This window comes from Antechinus flavipes, chromosome 4 (genome assembly GCF_016432865.1).
Source record: "Antechinus flavipes isolate AdamAnt ecotype Samford, QLD, Australia chromosome 4, AdamAnt_v2, whole genome shotgun sequence".
Taxonomy (NCBI): domain Eukaryota; kingdom Metazoa; phylum Chordata; class Mammalia; order Dasyuromorphia; family Dasyuridae; genus Antechinus; species Antechinus flavipes.
Window position 1 is genome coordinate 62,685,363 of NC_067401.1, and position 16,410 is coordinate 62,701,772.

Here is a 16,410-nt window from a genome sequence, read left to right on the forward strand (position 1 = left end):
AAACTCTGCACAAAGAGTTACCTATTGTTCCAAATCCTACCTTTGGCTGCTGACTGTATGATCTTACTGAGGAGAGGAGAGAAAAGGTGAAAGAGAGAGAGAGAGAGAGAGAGAGAGAGAGAGAGAGAGAGAGAGAGAGAGAGAGAAGGAGGAAAGGCGGGAGGGAGGGAGGAAAAAAGGGAGGAAAGGAGGAAAAGGAAGGGAAGGAAAGGAAAATGAAGGGAAGGGGAAGGGGAAATAAGGGAAGAAGAGAGGGGGAGGAGAAAAGAGGGAGAGGCATAGAGTGAGAGAATTTTTAGAATTTGAAAATACTTATTAATTGAGAACGAGAGAAGTAGAATACTTCATCCAAATTAATTAGAGACAAAACCAGCACTAAAATCCAGGGTCCTGATATTAAAATCATTATACGTGTTTTGAGACATCAGGATTATTCGACTCCCTTTTGAGAATCTACAGTGATGAAGTGTATTCTCTTAAAATCATCTCTGAATAACAGTCAGCTAAATCCAACAACACAAGTGTAGAGCTTCTTGGGCAATTGAAAAGTCAGGTAACCTTATTAGAAATGACTGCTTTATGTAAAATGGCAGCTTCATTCATGGCAAAGGAACTTTTGATGAGCTTTCTCCTGTTTCTCAAACTTAGGGACAAACAATCCTTTCTTTTCTGAAGGTAGAATATTGTTTCTATGACCACAGTGTGGTGTGTGTGGCAACTAGGAAAACTTAAAGTTGGATGTGTTGCTATGTTCATAGCACATATTCCAATGATGGCATGGAAATAATGTTTGTTATTGCTGATCATATGTGACATGTGTAAAAAGGATATGGAGTGATAGGCCAGAGTCTTCCTACAAACTATTGAAGGTTTTTAAAATGAATTTAGCATTTAAAAAAATCACAATTAAAAGCCTGCAATTGTTACTTCATTTTATTTCCAACTAAATAAAGATTGGAAAAACCATCTTTTTTAATCTTAGCTTTTCTTTTGTTTAATCAACTCAAGGAGGTAGACATTTTGAGATCACTATTTCATCTGAAATTTTTTTTTAGGAAATCATTTAAGTTAGGTAATTTCTAGCCTACTTAAACTATGCAAAATTTATAATATCTTCTTGTAATAGAAATTTTTTTGCTTCTGAGCTAGGCAAGCATATTTTCAATTAGTTTTGATAGCTTTCCTAAAAACCAGTATTTCTATTTCTGATGTCTAAAGTTATTCCTGTTTCCTTCTTTGTTTATTATCATTCCAATTTTGTTCCTTAGAACTCCAGATTCTGGTTTAAAAGTATTATTCTAGTTTCATGTCATATCATCCAAAAATATATGTCTCTGTTTCCCACAGGGCCACAATAACTAAATAATATGTATATTCTTTATTATTTTAGAAATTAAAATCCTGAAATAAATTTTAGAATTAAAGAACTAAATGAAATGGTTCATAACTGAAGAATGTGTGGGAAAAAAAGAATTATGTTGTTAGGAGTTTATTAAATATTTCTGGAATTCCTCATTGCTATTTTTTGAAAATCCAGAGTCATTAATTAATAATTATTAATGAAGTCTGCTAAGATTGGATGAAAGATTTGATGAAAGATATCCAAATTATGATGTAGTCACTCTTGCTCAATCATGGACTTTGTTTTTTTTTTAAATTAAAATAAATTTTAAACTAAGGGAAATTTTTAAATGTCAGATTGCCTTTTTTTCACACAAATCAGATGCATAGTAAGAACTCCATTTTGGGGACAATGGCTCATCTAAGCTACTCTGCTCATCCTTTCTGATTATTCTGTCTTACATTTAATTCAAAGATGAATTTAAATTCTACATCCTTGACCACTGCAGTCCACAATTATTTTCTCTTCCTTTGGAATTCTTGTATTATTTATTGGTGAAGGTCATTCATTTGAAACAAGTTCTAATATTAGTAATTATACTTAAAATAAATTATACTTAAAATTGATTCTAATACACATACATTTCCTAACTCCCTCAATTCTATTCTGAGATTTAACTTTTATTTAAAAGATATTTAGATCTTTTACTAATCCTAATACTGATCAGTGTCTTACTCATAATAGATGCCAAAAAAAAAGTTTGCTAGTGAGAATGATATGTAATTTAATGTAGAAAAAAGAGTGTAAAATCCTATAGTTTATCAAATTATTGAGCCCATTATCTAGCTCCAGCTCTTTTTTTCTGGAATGAATTTTCCTTATTCCTTTTAATATAGCTTTTTGTTCTAGACAGACTGAATTTTCACAGCCTTTGTTGTAGACAGATTAAACTTCTTCCATCAGCAAACACATAGAAAACAAAGTTAGAATGAATGTTCACTCTGTCTCTTAATTATATGCCACTCTATGGGCTTCCACCAATCTTCACTATGGCTGCTTTTTTTTTTTTTTTAAGCTCAGCTCAGGAAATGATATTTAAATTCTTATAGAGGAAAGCATCTCGTGAGACTTTACTTCAGTTGATAGCATTGTCCTTCCTCAAAATGACTTTATGTTTGTAATGTTAAAATGTATGCATATTATTTCCACTTTTTAATTTCAAGCAAGATTTTCTTTGTATCTTTGTGTTTCAATTGTCAATTAGTACCTAGATCATGATAGGAATTTTTAAAATACTTGTTGATTTGAAATCAATCAGTGATGATTTTTAGCTATTTGTGTTTAAAAAAAATGTGAGGCACTGTGAGAAAAACAAAGAAACAAAACTCCCCTGTTTTCAAGAGTCAAGTCAAAGATTTGTATGATTTTTTGGATTCTTTCAAAGATAATTACTATGTCATTTGTTTTTAAATATAGGGGATGCTTATTGAAGGGCCACCAGGACCTGCTGGACCTGCTGTATGTGAATATTTCAAAATTCTGTTTTTTAAACTATTTTCTTTTATATTTTGTCTAGATAAATTAGTTGCTTAAACTTGTCTTTAAATTAATACATTTTAAATGTTTTCCTTAGTTAATTAAAATATTCATTTTAAGTGATCATTACAACAACAATTATAAGGATGTATGTGCTGCTTCTATAAGTAAGACACTTCTGTTTTTGTTTCTGCTGCTCTGAATTATTTTATTATCTTGATATACAGGGAAATAAGTTTTACTTCTTTTTTAAAAAAAATTGCCATTACATCATTCAGTTATCTGAATGATGTAATGGAAATTTTTAAAAATTAAAATTAGGTGACATATAACATTTGGAAGACTATAATGTACTTTTCATAATTATCTTATTTGATTCTTATAGCAATATGTTTCACAGAATGTCTTTGAATGTCACAAAAGGGTTTTTTTCTTATTAGAAATTCCCTATACCAATGAAATTATAAATCACAAATTCAGTATGGGTGGAAGATATGGAGCAAACTTGAACTGAGATGTTTTTGATTTTGAGTGTCTTTCTACTGTGCCACACTACCACTATTTCTCATATGTAAAATTAGAATACCTACAGTATTGTTGTGCTATATATGCATATTTATAAAAATAACTACTCATGATAAAATGACTTGATCATGGTCAAACAACTATTCAGAGTCACCAAAAGAATTCTGTTTCAACTCTTTGCTGATTCTTTGTCTTCTGTTGGTTTCACCTTTCTATTCACTCATGTAATAGTAAATAATAAAGTTTTCATTGGAATAGCTTTTTTCTTTTTCAGAGTATCTCCTTGGAAAAATAATTAATAATAGTAATAATAACTCATTGATACATAGATATATAGGCATACTTATGAAATTAAATTTTTAGTAAGAATATTCTTATAAATATTGATGATACTAGCAATAAGACATTGGGCTTAAAATTTAATTTATTTCTTCATAGGGTCTCATGGGTCCTCCTGGTCTGCAAGGCCCCACTGGACCTCCTGGTGATCCTGGTGAAAGGGTAAGTTGTTTTCTTCAATAATGTCCAGTAAATGCCAGATGAAGTAAAATTCATTTGAAAGATTTCACATGTATTGTATAGAAGAAATGAGTTTATTTACTGAATATCAAGAAATTGTAATTTATCTTTAAGTATAAATTAAAAATGAAAAGATTTCACTTATCTCAGGACCATTACTTAAATTACTTTTATTCCTAGTTAATTTCAGTGCTTATGTGATGACAACTACATGAAAACCTAATACTAAATATTTAAACACTTACCTACCCCAAAATAAACCATCATAGATTCAGCCCTCAGAGGACAACTGAATTAGGAAGAGACCTCAGAAACCATCTAATCCAACCCCTACTCAAAGCATGAATGCCATTTGTAACATTCCTAATAAGTGATCATTTAGCCTTCCTTTAATGGGGAAACACAACATTGAAGCAAAATCTGAGTTCTTCAGGCTTCTGCCCTAAAATTTATCCTGATTTGTGCTTGTAGTAAGGCAGTCAAATTCCTTTTCAAAAAATAGTTATTTTTAATAATTTAATTTTGAAATAATTTGAAAGTAATTCAATGCTGGAGTGTTTAGGTTTTTTCAAATAAATTAACATTTGTATCTGCAAGAGAAAAATATTTGGATCAAGTTCATTTATTAAAAAAATTAGTATTAAAGGGTATAAATAGAGCTTTTTAAAAAAGAGTTATATTCAGTTTGATTATTTTAACAACTTGTATTTTTTTATGTCCCCCCCCTTTCATTGGGGTTAAATATAAGCACCTTGGCTAAAGATTCAAACCAGATTGATTTTATTATGTTCTCTTTTGTTTAGTCTGAAGGCATGGCCACTCTCTCATTTTGGAATAGTTTATGTTGTATTAATGCATACATGAGATCCACTCATAAAACTTATGTCTTGAAAATTCCTACTTATATATTTATGCTTTTACATTTTCAGGAATTATCTACATGGACTAGAATACCAAATTGTAAAATCTTAAAATTGATATTACTTTGAAATCAAACTTATTATTTATTTTAGGTCCATCTCAAAGTCATGAACTTGATTCATCTACTTTTCCCAATTTAATTGGTCATAAATTTGAAGATCATTCTCAAAAGGATGTGCATAATCTCTCAGTTTATGTAGTTTACAACTGAATAAGTGCCTAGGGCACTGATTTAATAAATATTTATTCTTGTGTACCATTACATCTCTTACCATTATTAAAACCATCTATGATTATAAGAAAAATTATATATCCAGTTCTAAGTATGCTTTACCAATTAGGATGGAATTAATGAGGGAATAGTAAAACAAGCCAGTTATCTAATCCAACATTATATCATAACATGATATTTTGCATTTAATGAATCTTGATGAATTTTTAATGATAATCATTTTCATACCTAGGGCCCAGCTGGACGTCCTGGTTTACCAGGAGCTGATGGTTTACCTGGCCCTCCTGGTACCATGTTAATGTTACCAGTAAGTATTTTTATATATAGTTGTCAAGTTGTTGATACTATATGTTATGGTAGAACAATTTTAAAAGTTTTTGTTAATTAAATATTTTAAAAATAGTATTTGGGAGTCATAATTCTGTAATATTGTATATACTTTCAGATAAGATCACTCACTCTTTTGTTAATTTTGCTTATTTTACTTTGCTACAAAAGAACTCTCTTGAAATCTGGAAATGTTTATAATGTTAAAACAAAATGTATCAATCATGTTTTTTAAGTTCAAGTCTCCAAATTAAGGGGAGAAAAAAATGAAACTTCAAAAGTTGGGCAAAATGTTAACAAATCAATGAAACTTTTTTAAATGTCTTACTTGGACAAAAATCTGATAACCTATTTATGTAATCTAATTTTTGATTCAACACTCTAAATGGATTTATTTTCTCTTATCTCTCCCATCTACATAAGTGTTGCTTCTCATAAGTAACATTAAAAATATTACTGAGTGCCCATTTTTCTTTGTATTATTCATGACCTTGTTTTCAAAGTTTCATAACCTTATTGGTGTCCTACCAAATTTATTTAGTAACAAGATTATAGAGAATATGCTGTAAATATAATTCCACAAAGAATAAACACTTACTTGAAGGTTCAAAGGCTAGCAAAAAGTAAAAGTCAGGTTCTATAGTACATTCAGTTTTTCTTTTCTCTTTACAGTTAATTTAATGTGCTGTAGATCATCCTATTAAGGTTACGAGTATGTCATTAAGGTTACAAAATTCTGTGTATGGACAACTTAGGTAATAAATAAATTAAGGGGTGATTGATCTTTTAAAGTAATTTTAAAGTAATTACTTGACTTATTCAGCACATTCCAATAATGCCTGATAATGGGAAAGGTTGAGATTGGCACATTTCTTGATTTTTAGAGGACTAAACTTTAGTACTATTGAAGGCATTTGGACATATCCTTGTGATAGATGAGGAAACACAGAGAAGTTACTTCTCCAGATTCACACAGTAGACACTATCAGAGCCAGTTTTTAAATATCTTCTTTTGATATCTATAGAGGGCTGCAGATAGTGGGGGAATTCTGGGTATGGTATAAGACCCTTCAGCCCAATGGGAACCTGCTTACAATGTATGGTTTGGCTCCCCATCTTTGCTAATATCTCTCATCCTTCCTGAGAAGTCAAGGAGGGTGCGACAATCTGTGTTCTACTTGAAGCAAGGGATACTTTCAGTAAAGAGAGCCATTTACATATCAATAGTGGAGTGCTTATAGTTAGCACTTGCACAGTGTGATGTGGTGATATAATGGTTCTCTAGTTGGCACATGTTCAGTGTGCTGTAATGATGTAATCATACTAAGGTATTTAAGGGATGAGAGGACTTTAAATGGATGGACTCCATCTTTGACTATTCTTGTGGGTTCCTACCTTCTTCACTTTTCCACTAAGACCAAGGACTTGGGCTAGTCCCAAGATCCTCCAGAGAACTAATCTGGATGGTATATTTTGGTCTCCCAGCGTGAGGACTCTAGAAAGCATAATATATTTTGGCACCCCAACTTGGGGCCTCTAAAAAGCACACTACAGATATCAAATCTAGCAGTTGTTCTACTATCAATGTTACCGGTGAGGTAAATAAACTTCTCTAAGATCACTATATAGAAGGCATTCAAACTCTGTATTCATGGTAATTTGAGAATCTTACCCTTAACAGACACTATATGGTTTATAATTAAATCAGTGAAGCAGCTGGGTATATGGAATGCCGGGCTTGAAATCAGGAAGATTAACTTTCTATTCTCATGCACTTACTAGCTTTGTGACCTTGGGATAGTGTTGGAATATTTACAAACTGTAAAGTCATTAGAGTTGATAGAGAAATAATTATCTAATTTAGCATGGTTCCATATCCTTGCAAAAAATGTTATGGGCCAGAACCTGAAACAAGGTACTAAGTAGAACTAATTGATACAATGCTTGTGTTCACATCTTTACTCATTGGAGTTCCACGTTTGGGAGATTTCAGGATTTAGTATAAGATATGTGAATTCATATCTCCCTTGAAGCTCTTGAACACTCAATTCTGTTTCCCTAAGTTTTCTCATCTGTAAAATGACCTAGGGAAGGAAATGGCAAACTACTTCAGTATCTCTGCCAAGAAAACCCCAAATAGGGCCAGAGTCAGACATGAATGAAAAGAACTGAACATCAAACAAGAATAAACCATACCCTTTCCAAGCTCTTTCCAGAGCACAGGAAAACCTTGGCTAATTATCTTTATAGTCTACTGATGACATAAGACAACAAACATTTATTAAGTGTAGTCAATTCCCAAGTGGAGCTGAATTAGATTAAAATGTAATAAAAATGTGTAACAAAATAAATAAAAACACAATTATAAAGTTATTTAATATTTTTCTAAGTTAATATTTAATACTTAGGGGCATGTTTCCATTTGAATTTGACAGCATTAATTTAAAAGACAATGCTAGGCAGTAGGAGAGATACTAAGAGCAACTAAAACATAGTCCCTACCTTTATGGAATTATAACTTAGTAAATAAAGAAGATGAAGAGAAAAGTAGTTATAATACATGATATATGACAAATGCATTAAAAATTATAACAAAGGGTTGCTCAAGACTGTACAAATGGAAGATTATGGGTCCAAGAAAGTATTCATGGTGATTGTATGATGCCAGGTTTGTGGTATGTATGGAATTACAATTAAAGTGTTTATCACCTATGCATATAGTTTGTTTTAAACTTTGCTCTGCAGTTAGATGTTAATTGAGTTAGTTATGGAGTATTTATTAAGTGCTTACAGTGTATAAGACACTGTACTAAACACTTGGAATGCCAAAAAAAAAAAAAGGACAAAAAATGTCTCTACCCTCAAAAAACTCATATTCTAATGAGGAAAAAGAATGCTGTGTGTGTGTATGTGTGTGTGTGTGTGTGTGTGTGTGTGTGTATACACAAAAGAGATACATACAGGATAAATTGGAGGCAATCTCAGAGAAATGGCATGACTTGTTTGTCATCCCAAAAAAGTCATGCCATTTCTCTGAGATTGCCTCCAATTGCCTCCAATTTATAGGGGACTGCTAAAGATGTCTTTATCACTTTTATTTGAGTTTTGTAAAGGAAACCAGGGATGTTAGAAGGCAAACGTGAATATAAATAACCAATTTGAGCACTTGCTTAGTGATGTCTGCTTAGAACAAACAAAGTCAATGCTTTATCCTTTTCATGTAGTTTCTTGGGAGTTATGTTCAACAGGACATATATAAATTAATTTTAATAACTTATTTTTCCCTTTTCTAATATCTATAGTTTCGCTATGGTGGAGATGGTTCTAAAGGACCAACTATTTCTGCTCAAGAAGCTCAGGCTCAAGCTATACTTCAGCAAGCTCGGGTAAGAATTCAGGTTTTGTTTTGTTTTGTTTTTACTTTGCTTTAATTTCCTAAAAGTCATATCAGGAGAAAAATTCTATGTAAACTTCTTTTTTTTTTCCTTTTCTGTTTTTCATTTCATTTATTTATTTATTTATTTTTATTATAGCTTTTTATTTACAAATATATGCATAGGCAATTTTTCAGCATTGACAGTTGCAAATCCTTCTGTTCCAACTGTTTACCTCCTTCACCTCACCCCTTCCCCCAGGTGGCAGGTTGACCAATACATGTTAAATATGTTAAAGTATAAGTTAAATACAATATATGTATACAATATAAACTTCTGAAAGGCAGCTAGATGATGCAGTCAATATATGGACCTAGAGTCTCAGGAAGACTTCTCTTTCTAAGTTCAAATCCAGTCTCAGACATGCCAGTTATATTATTGTGAGCAACTCACTTAACCCTTTTTGTCTCAGTTTCCTCATTTGTAAAATGAGCTAGAGCAGGAAACAGCAAACCACTTCAATATTTTTGTCAAGAAAACCCCAAGGAGGGTCATGAAGAGTCATATGTTCCTGAAATAACTTCATGAGAATACCAAAATTTCAAATTCTCTTCTGTTACATGATACTCAAAAAATTCAAATATAATGGCAGGAAAAGAATGAAAAGCCTAGTCAGTTAGACGCCACATTAATGAACAAAATATGAGATGAGCTCTGAATATATCAATACAGCAAAGACCTGTGATTTCATTGATGACAGAAAACCTTCCATCAAATGACTCCTGAAAGGATGACTTAGAATGGGACTGGACCACTGATTTCAATAGTATAGGGCTCTTCTAGTGCAGAGACTTCTAAATATTTTACCAAAACTGAGATAAAAATAGAAATGTATTTTAATCTCTTCACCTCTTTTTGAGGGAGGTAATAGTTTAAATAATGAAAATTCAAAATCAAATTAATCTAAGAACATTCTCTGTATAGAGGTGCAAATTGAAGAAGTAGATTTTTCCTCAAAGTAACATATATTTAGATCATTCCCTTTTCTATGGCCTCATTAGTTCTGTGCTCGATAGTATTAAGTAGCTCATAAAACTAAATGATTAAAACTTAGCCACTATTAATTAAAATATATTACCCCAGAAAATATAGTATATGGGCTTTATAACACATTGGATACCAAATTTGAGACTATACAGTCTAGAGGCCTGTTAAAGTTATCTGGATATTATATCCTCTTTAGATATTCCCAGATAAAATCTCTTATCAGCTACAGATTTGTAAAATATGTGTTTTAGATGATATTTTGTTTATTACTCCAATCTCAATAAAATGTGAAAGGACAAAATTCAAATGCCATCTTAATAGTATTTTTCTACATACAACTTGCTTTAGGTCAAAGGTTATAACTGTAGATAAGATATTAGACTTGAAATCAAGAAGGTCACAGTTACATTCCTGAATCAAATATTTACTAGCTATGTAACTCTGGGAAAATAACTTTGAATCCTTAGCATCAGTTTCCTTATCTGTAAGATGGGGATAATTATCTGCTTCTCAGAATTAATGTCATATTAAAAATAAGTAAAGTGTTTTGCTACTTTAGAATACTATATAAATGCCAGCTCTTATTATTAGGTAAGAGGGACAGTGAAAACAATCTTAAAGATTGTATTTTTTCTTATAAAATCCTTATGAAATAGATAATTGAGGTGTAATTAATTCTAATTTACAGATGAAGAAATTGAGATGCTGATAGATCAGAAAATCATAGCTAAAAATAAACAAAATAGATTTTTATAGCAATTGAAAGTAGAAAAACAGCTTTCTATATATTATCTTCCTTTATCCTCATAAACCATTTAAAGTAGGGACTATTGTATTGTTATATCTTTTCCAGATAAGGAAACTGAGACCCAGAGAGGCTTACTTAAACACAGTCTGATAGATAGTAGGTGTGTGTGTCAAAAGTGGGATTTGTTTATTTGTTTTCTTTACTCTCAGTTCTGTGTACTTTCTGCATGCTTCATAGTTTTTCTTAAAATTAATACATGTCCAATTAGAATTTAAGCTCATGTCCTGATTCTAAGTCTAGCATTTTATCTGTTGTGCTTCTCTTTAAATATTCAAAAGCATTTGTTAAGCATTTGTTAAATATATTTGTGCAAATTAGAATTTCAATATATCAGAATTATTTTGTAGTATTATTCAGGTCTTACTAAAAAGGAACTTACAAATCTTAGGCAGAATGTTAAATTATTGTTTCAAAAAGAAAAGTAAGATGCATATGAAGAGAAGATTCAGAGGAAATAGAAATTTAAGAAAAGAGAGGTTAGTTCTGTAGAATGGTCAGCAAAGGATATAAGAGAACATGACACCTGAACTAATTCTCAAAAGAAGGAAACAGCTTGGAATGATAGATATTGAAGGTGGGTGGCATTTTGATTTAGAAAACCCCATATAAACATGATTTGTGTTATATTTTTATTTATTTTGTTAAATCTTTCTAAATTATATTTTTCCTGGTTTAATATAATATCATAGCATTCCTGAGCTTGAAGGACAGTTGGAGGTAAGGTCAAGGGAGATGTCATAAGAAAAGGGGAAGAAGTGGAAGAGGATAGGGAAAGATTAAGGGATGGCCAGTGCATACTTTGGGCCAGAATGTAGGATATGTTAAGGGAAGTAAGTAATATGAAATAAGTTGGGGCAGATATGTTGGAGTGAGATTATGAAGGACCCCAAATTCCCTCCATAATTAAATATTGTTTAATATTGTTATGCTTTGTTTTCTAAATATGCCTGAAAGGAAATTGGCTATAAAAATACTTTTTTTATACTAATTTTTTTTTACTAAAAAAATCATTGATAGGTAGAAAGATTTAAACATTTAACTTTGTTTCCCAAGAATTTCTATCATTTATCCATAAAAAAGAGGTTGCATTGAATCTGCTGTAACAATTAACAACAACAATAAAGTAGCTAGCATTTATATTGTATTTTACAACCTATGAAGCAATTGTATATGCTATCTCATTTAATTCTTGCAGCAGCCCTCTGAATCTGGTGCTATCATTAACTTCATTTTATAGATGAGGAAATGATGAGGGAAATGGTAATAATGAATGGAGAGTATTTTAGAGAATTGACCAGATGCACATAGTTAGACAGTGTCTGAAACTAGATTTAAACTAAGATCTCTCTGATTCTACATCCAATGTTCTATTCGCTCCTTCATCTGTTTAAAGAGGTAATACATTCATTTTTCTCAAAGAATTTTGCATTCTTCATGTCATTGTTCTTAATATTCCAACAAAAGAGATGACATGAATAATAATTCCTATTTTGTGGCTATTTAAGAATTAGAAGTGTCTTTTTTTAATAGGGCAAGTCAGTACCAGGGCTATGGTAAATCTGGTAGTCTTTGTAACTTTCTTGAATGATTTAGTGTACTCCTTATATTTTAATGAGTTCTGTTTATGTGACATCTGAATGTGATATGTGTTTGACCACTACTGAAAATCTCATTAGGATACACTATCATTTCAATCTCCACAACTATATCATTGTAACATATATTTTTATATGTTATAGCTTTAAAAATGACAATTTCATATGTTACATATTCAACATGGATATCTGTTGCTTCATAGAGTTAACATATTTTCCACACAGAAATCAAATTTATTTTCTTGTATATTAAATCCTAAGAAATTTAGAGCAGAATTTGAAAATGTGCATTTGCCTGAAACCTCCAGAATAGCATGATTCATTTTTTGTTGTGTGCTTTTTAATAATCCTAATAACATACTCTTAGAAAAATAAGATAATTATTTAGCAAAAGCCAAGTTTACCCATTTGAATTGTATTTACTCTGAAAATTACCATATGGAAAAGTCTGTCTTATGAGAGTAGCTTTATAACAGAAAATTATATTTACATTAAGTTGTTTATTGTTTTGAAATTGTGAGGAAATTGATTTTTCCTCCTTTTTAATTAAATTACATTAATGTGAGTCCTGGCTTTGGTCTTTATTCAAGTTGAAATTATAGGATGCAAAATGACTTATTGCAGCAATATGGTCATTTGTCATCCTTAGGGAAAATAGTTCTTTGTTGGTGGTAGACTGTCAACTTTTATAGCATTGGGCTACTTATGTTGGGTGAATTATGCATAATTTGTATCAGTTATTGACTGTTGGAATATTCTTTTAAGAATTAATTATTCATTTTATTCTTTCCATATGATTCCAGATTGCTCTCAGAGGTCCACCTGGCCCAATGGGTCTAACTGGAAGACCAGGTCCTGTGGTATGTTATACCTACTCCCCTTCCCCATGCCATAGTGTTAAATACTAAGCATTAACCGGCCACTTACAAGAAAATGATCTTTCATATTGTATGTGTATTATGTGTATGTATATATATGTGTGTGTGTGTGTGTGTGTGTGTGTGTGTGTGTGTGTGTACTCAGATACCTCTGCCAGACTTTAATTTACAGTAAATATTTTTAGAATATTTTCTTTCATTTTGTAACAATTTACTCTTTAATGTAAATGAATTCTTTATCGCAAGATTAAATAACTAAGAAATGATAATGTTATTTTTAAGTTTTGAAGGTATGTTTATAAATTATCATGGATCTGATTTAGTTAGCAGAGTTACTGAAAAATTTTGAAGCTATACATAAAAATTTAATTATTTTATACATTCTCCAATACTTCTATGAATATGTGATCTCATTGGGTTAGTTTGTTCTTCAATTGACATAGGTTAATATCCTTCTCTGCCTTAGAAGATGATTGAATGGGCTAATGTGTCAAATAGTATCCATCATCTGAAAATAAACTTTTTGGTGATAATATTCTTGGAAATTAGCTAGACTAGAAACCTCAGAAGATAATAAAGTGTTTCCAGCTTGGCAATAGCCATCCAAATGTGTGCTCTCTTGGTACAGACTTTGAGAATCCAAGGTCAGTCCCATGACATAGCATATTAACATAAGACTTTTGTAGATGAGGAATAAGATTGGATATTTACTATGATCTGAGTTCTAGATAGAATTTATTACTTCTTTTTCAGTTCTTGTAGAATGTTTCCCCTTAAAATAATATAGGAAAAAGTTGATCTTTATGGGGAAGAAGCTTATTTTTCTCCTTCTTTATATGCCAACTGGCTTAAAGGCAACAAATAGTATAGTAAAAGATCTTAAAATAACAGTATTCTTGAAATGTAATTTGTTGAATAATTGAAGAACTAGGTTTATATTTTTGAGTGGAAAAAATCCACTAAGGTTTTTTAAAACATTTTATTCCTTAGAAAATAAGCATAAAATATGACAAACAAAAGATCTATTTATTAATGAACTTAAATAAACATTTTAATTTTAAGTCAAAGAAAAAGATGAAAATATATTTCAGGCCTAAAAAAAAGTTCACTTTAGAAAAAATTAAGCAAGTTGTTGAATGATTAATCTTAGAAGAAATACTAATCTGCTTTGATGTTGATAGATGAATTCTTTTGTAGCATAAATATACTTTATTTAATCAAGAAAACTGATTTATCTTTGAAAAGAATATTTGGTCTACATGTTTGATTTAACTGGATTGACAAATTATCTTCATTTTTAAAGAAAAATGAGAAAACACATTCACATAATGTATTTTAAAAATTATGATGTGATTTAAATGTCTATCACAGTATGAACCTTGCAGTTGCTTAAATATTTACAAAGTTAAAATTTAACATGCTATTTCTAATTTTTCCATTGACTTATGAATAACAAATTTAAGAATTTAAGCCCAACAGATAATATAGGAAATACATTTTAAAATAACTACTCTGTGCAATGGAGGTCTACACAATCTATTTTTGTACCTTAAAATCAATTAGATGAAATGTGTTATGTATTTATTGAGTAGCTAGAACTCTGCTAGATTGTGATAAAAATATGGAAAAGGAAAAAAAAAAGAGAGATTATAGTTCCCAGTCTTATAGAAACAGTAATCCTTTATTATAAGGTTCTAAATTTTATATTTTGTGAAAATTATTTTAATAATTATTTAAATAAAAAAATCTAGCCTGCATTCTTTAAAATAGTAATTAGTGTCTTGTAACATCACTTAAAAACTTTCTTTAAGACAGTAGCTAGTGTCTTGTGGCATTTCTACTGCTTAATTAACAGAATCTTGAAACATTGTGAAAAACATGGAAGGAAAAAAGCCAACGAAAGTTCAATTCAAATCAAAATTTCTTTCTTCTTCCAATGGTGCTAGATTCAAGCAAAATACATTTTGTTTCCTTTGTGGTAACTGATAAAGACATAAAATTACCTGGAGATGCACATTCTTGAGAATTTTTACATTACTTAGATGGTGTATTATTAGGAAATTTTGTCTCTTTTAATGTAATTAATTCAAATTAAAATTATTTAAAAACATTATTCCTTTTAAATTTTAATTTATTGGTAATTAGGTGGGGATCATATCAAAATTTCTAAAAAGGCAAAATCTAAGAAGATGTATTCTGATATATTCAGTGGAAAAAATGAAAGGGGGATTTCATGCTTTCTCTACTTTTCATAATTACTTTTAAGCAGACTTGTGAGTTTATTGGTACATGGAACTCTGAGTAGTTAAATTCTTTTTGGCTTTATTCATAAGAAATCAATATCTAAATTTTCTCACCGCGTTCCATTTTATGTTTCCTTACTGATAAAGTAGACTGCTATGGCTAGAACTCTCTATAACAAATTAAATTGGAAGTCTAGGGATTCAGGTCTCTATTCTATGACTGGAAAGAGAATGCAGAAACTTTTAGAATGAGAATTTTGGCACAGTAGTTCATGTTCTTGTTAAATAGTTGGTGTTTGTTTCATGTTGTATAATAAAAGAGATTAATTAAAAGTAAACTGTTTTCTATAATTACCTTGAGTGCAATGATGTATAACAATTACCAGTCTGATTTAATGCTAAATCAGTTTGGTTGATAATAAAAATTAATTGAAAGGGTTCTTTCCTGAAAATTTGATCATATCACTAGTAATTTCCAGTAGAGGAATATTTGTGATGCTGTCTGCAGTATTTCATCATAGCTACACTAACAGCAATTTTTCTCTGAATCCACCAGGAGGCTCTAGAAATCCAGTTTCTTTGATTTAGCATAGTTTTCATCTCTGCTCTACATTGATTCAGCATGTTATTTCATTGAAAATACATTGATTAGATAACCAGAGAAATATTTTAAGATCGCTTATTCAACATCAAATAATTATGATTATCAACTTCAGTTTCAACTTGAATATGGACAATCTTATACATTTGTGTATAATTTTTAAAAGCCATTTCCACACTAAATGGGCTTTTCTTCACTTTATAAAATTAAAAAAAAATTAAAGAAATTATTCTATTTTTGAATTGTTTTGCAATTTTTCAATAATATAAATATATAAAATTTTCTTCATGGGGACTCATTCTGATAGGAAAAAGAGAGTATTTTTCAAAAGTTTTTGATAACAATGTAAAACAAATGCATAAATGACAATAGCATTTGATCTTAACTTTTTATCAATATAGAATTTAGGGAGCTTAAGCATTTAAGATAATATGATATAAGAATATGAGAAAAAGAGAATCC

At 30.4% G+C, this 16,410-nt stretch overlaps 1 protein-coding gene across 4 annotated transcripts in view; it reads left to right on the forward strand.

Annotated features, from left to right (window-relative positions):
- The window catches only part of COL11A1 (collagen type XI alpha 1 chain), a 264,657-nt gene that overhangs the window by 93,832 nt on the left and 154,415 nt on the right, over nt 1-16,410 (forward strand). For all 4 annotated transcript variants that reach the window (XM_051993218.1, XM_051993221.1, XM_051993219.1 and 1 more), the window contains 5 exons: nt 2,819-2,860; nt 3,842-3,904; nt 5,308-5,382; nt 8,705-8,788; nt 13,030-13,086. In XM_051993218.1, coding sequence (XP_051849178.1) covers nt 2,819-2,860; nt 3,842-3,904; nt 5,308-5,382; nt 8,705-8,788; nt 13,030-13,086 — 321 coding nt within the window. The remainder of the gene's footprint in view (nt 1-2,818; nt 2,861-3,841; nt 3,905-5,307; nt 5,383-8,704; nt 8,789-13,029; nt 13,087-16,410) is intronic.